At 40.6% G+C, this 4,041-nt stretch overlaps 1 protein-coding gene across 1 annotated transcript; it reads left to right on the top strand.

Annotated features, from left to right (window-relative positions):
- Positions 1–218: 218 nt before the first annotated feature.
- hoxb1a (homeobox B1a) lies at positions 219–1,908 on the top strand. Its single transcript, XM_085934203.1, has 2 exons — positions 219–990; positions 1,556–1,908. The coding sequence occupies exons 1-2, from the start codon at positions 219–221 to the stop codon at positions 1,906–1,908; spliced, it is 1,125 nt and encodes a 374-aa protein (XP_085790329.1).
- Positions 1,909–4,041: the final 2,133 nt, after the last annotated feature.

Raw genomic sequence — 4,041 nt, 5'->3', positions numbered from 1 at the left:
GCTACTTATGTCTGATTCCATTTGGGGGTAGCAGAGTCTTCTCCATTTTTGGATAGTTTGCGTCATGCTTTTATGTTTCTCTATATTGTTTCTATGATTTTGGTTCACTGCATAGTTTTTTTTAATCAATATTTTTTTTCTTGCAGCCAAGTCATTATTGACCAATATCTTTTTCCATTTTAGATTTTTCCCTGAATATTTATCCCTATAGAGTCTGCATGGACACATCGAATATGAACTCATTTATGCAATATTCAGTTAGTAATCGATCCTATTGTAGACCTAAATCTGGATTCCATCAGCATTTGCATCATCATCCTTTGGATCAGCATCAAGATTTCCAGCTGACCCACGACAGCATCCACTCGGACCAATCGGCTCCTCAAGATCCCATCACCGTGTCAAGAAGTTCCAGGTTGTGTTATAACGAACGTTTGCAAGTGAGCGCTGACAGCGGTGGACCGAGTGAGGCAACAGAACCGGTTCAGCATCATGAATCATCTCATCATGAGCATCAACACACCCATAGTGGCTACTATCATCAACTTCTCAACACACAAAGTGGATTATTGTCTTCCTACCATAACGGAAGTACTGGCAATAACGGGGCCTATTTGGAGCAGGCCTGCACCACAAACGTTGACTATACGACAAGTCCTGCCAACACCATTCATCCTCAATATTTCCTGGATGAGCCAGTAACATCTACCTACTATCATCAATCAACATTTGCTACCTCGACCCCCACCGGTGGTCCAAGCTATGGAAGCCTGACTGCAGCTTATTGTGGGCCTCAAGGCGCCCTCGTCGGTTCCCATTACCCATCTCAGGTTAGCTCGAGTCTCGACGCAGTGGACTACCTGCACGGGGGAGGATATGGAGAGTTGCCCATTTCCCTGGAGCAAAAGAGGGAGGACGAGGAGAATCTGCCAGTCGGACAGGGACAAACATTTGACTGGATGAAGGTGAAGAGGAATCCACCTAAAACAGGTGAGTTGTGCGCGTGCGTTTTTTTGTACGCGTGTCGCAAATTTGGATTTGTGAGCGCACTAGTCTGTTAGCATTCAAATGATCGACCTCAAACTATTATAAAGTTAAAGTCACATTGTGACGAAATTGTGATTACAATGTTGGAAAAATGTCTCACGGGTTTTTTTTTTTGTCCCCCGAATTCTCATTTTGTGTGGAAGGGGGCTCCTGTGCAGCATTTAAATGATCCAGTTTTGTATAAAATAATTAAATGTTGGTTAGTTGAGCATATCATCATTTTAGTTTCATATAAAAAAAAAAGACGACCGGTGAATTACACGATTGCACTACGCCCCCCCCCCCCCCCCCCACACACACACACATGCACACGCGAGCACACACTATAAATAAACAAAAGTCAAAAGGAAAGCAAATGGTTTTCTCATTAATGGTGGCGCGCAACACGAAGCCTCCAAAATGACGCAGGCTCATTTATCCATGAGTCAATGTCAAACATCTGTCGCATCTCATCTAAAACTCTTGCATAACGTATGATTTGTTTTTTTATTTTATTTTATTTCTTCAGTTAAAGTGACTGACTTCGGCCTGGCTGGTGCAAACAACACCATGCGCACCAACTTTACTACACGTCAGCTCACAGAATTGGAGAAGGAGTTCCACTTCAGCAAATATCTCACCCGAGCACGGCGAGTTGAAATCGCTGCCACTCTCGAGCTTAATGAAACCCAGGTGAAGATTTGGTTCCAGAACAGGCGCATGAAGCAGAAAAAGCGCGAGAAGGAAGGCACGTCCACTCCGGTGCGCCCGTCGTCCTCTTCGGGTTCGTTTAACACCCGAGGTGGATTCAACAAGGAACTGGAGGAAACGGACCGCTCCTCTGCATCCACTTCACCAGACGCATCTCCCGACTCGGAGTAGATATCCAAAGTTGAAAGGAAATAATGCTTTGGAGAACAACTTGGCTTTGATTCATGTGTGCGACGCCTCTTTCAACATTTCTACAGTTTCCAAATGATTAATTTAAATGTAAACATCAACGCAATTAAAAGCAAAACAATAGAAACTACCAATTGACAACTGATGAATCATATTTATCGTTTATTTATTTTCTATAGGATTGCTTCTTAAGTTGCTGTTGTGTTACACAATAAAGAGGAACCTCAATGCACAATGACGAGGTTCAAATGAAAGTTTATATTTTGAAATGTTGGAAAGTTTGCTCTTAATTGTTTGCAAAAATCTGAAATTATGAGTTAGAAAAAAAACTTTTTTGTGTATATGTGTGTGTGAGGGGGGGGGCAGCCAGTGGGATTTGCTTTGGGCACCTTTGGGTACATCGTTTTATTTTAATTTACTATACTGTGATCTAATCTTCCCATGGTGCATTTATATGTTGGACAATATGGTAAATATGGTAAAAGAAGAAAAATATTCCATTATCTCCACTGTCACGAATTTTATAATTCCTAAAGATTAATGGACTTTCTCATCAGCATTCACTTCTCAGTATAGAACAAGGTAGTCCGATTGCATTGTCCTGGAAGCCCCTCCCCCTTTTGTTCTTTTTTTTTTTTTTTTTTTTGGTTTTAGTCTTGCTCAAGGACTGTCCTGTCAGAATTGTAGCTTGAATCACAGAGACCATTTATTAAAAAGCCATAGCAGAATAGAATTTCTATGATAGATACTTGTATTTTTTCTCATGTTTGAAGTTTTTTCAGTGGATCTACTCAAGGTTGTCTGTTTAATATGCTTTGGTAGAAAAACAAAGTGAGATCAAGTCACCTTTCTCCAAATTCTTGACACACTGAATGATTTACATGCATGATTTATTCAACTTTTTAGAGTTAGATTCAGGGATGCAACTTGCACTGATGAAATAAAATAAAATTGAAAAAAAAAAAAAAAAAAGCTGGCCATTGAAATGATCTCTGTATTTCCCTGCTGAGTCTAGAAAGTCATTTGCCAGCCTGTCAGTGATCCCATGAGAGTCACATTTGTATTGTTATGCACAGAGTGAGGCCTCATTCTAAACAATGATGTCTGAATAAAAACCATCAACAATAATATCTGGTTCTAGAACAGCTGATATAGAATAGCTTAACCTTGAGTTAAGTGTGTGAAGGGCCAGTAGAAAAAGCCATCATCAATGAAGCACTGATACATTGATTCACCATGGTAACCATGGAGACAAACATTGATCCACGTGCTTCACACTCATTGAATTGATGATTTCAACCCTTGAACAATTAGGTTAGTTTTTTTTTTACATATAGCATAATAACAACAGAACATAATATAATCATATAGTGACTGTCAAGAGAGTTAGCAATTTGTCGCTAATGTGTCTTTTAGCATTTTTCCTCTTTATTCTGCTGCGATTGTCAGTAACTCGAGAAAATATGACAAAAAAAGTTGTAGAAAAGAAATCACTGCAAATACTTCACTCCTGGTCTTTCTCAACATGGAAAACAGGGAGGAATGGCTGACCTGATAACCTTTGACCCCAGCAGCATAACATCTTGACAGACTTTCCGAAAGGAAAAAAAAGATCACTGACATTAACACAATTGGCAGACAGAGTTTATAGCATCGGTATATAAATACAGTATATTATTTTGAATTATCTTTTTTTTTATTTGCTACATGTGCTATTTTATATTATTTGTTATGCGTTCTCACTCATCCAACTTGTATTGTTTTTCCGTCCTGCCAAATCGTCTTTCTCCCATCCCGGATAAGCCGCACGTCGGTGACGACAAGTTGACCTTTCTTGCTCTCCTCCTCTGCTCTCATATTTCCCACCATGCCGTGCTGCAGACAAGATGTGGCGTCACCTGTGTCTGTCCTCCCCACAACCCCTAACTCTGACCTCCATGTGCACACGAACACACACTGCGCAATCCAAACATCCACACTTCTGGTTGCCGGTTAGATCAGGTGTGGTAAAAAGGACTGTCAAGCCTCTTTTGGCCCAACTCGAATATGACCCGAACAAAGGTCAACAGAGTCAAAGGAAACTGACCCCAGGAGCTATGCTATCTCGATAGCCCC

Source organism: Syngnathus leptorhynchus, chromosome 16, assembly GCF_054491065.1.
Source record: "Syngnathus leptorhynchus isolate UIUO chromosome 16, UIUO_Slep, whole genome shotgun sequence".
NCBI lineage: Eukaryota > Metazoa > Chordata > Actinopteri > Syngnathiformes > Syngnathidae > Syngnathus > Syngnathus leptorhynchus.
The sequence above is the reverse complement of the archived record's forward strand: the minus strand, read 5'-3'. Positions and strand labels throughout refer to the sequence as shown.

What these genes read in the sequence shown, in the direction of transcription:
- hoxb1a (XM_085934203.1), top strand. Translation starts at nt 219, where the DNA reads ATGGACACATCGAATATGAACTCATTTATGCAATATTCAGTTAGTAAT. An exon ending in GAGGAATCCACCTAAAACAG is followed by an intron (nt 991 to 1,555) that starts GTGAGTTGTGCG and finishes TTATTTCTTCAG; the next exon opens with TTAAAGTGACTGACTTCGGC.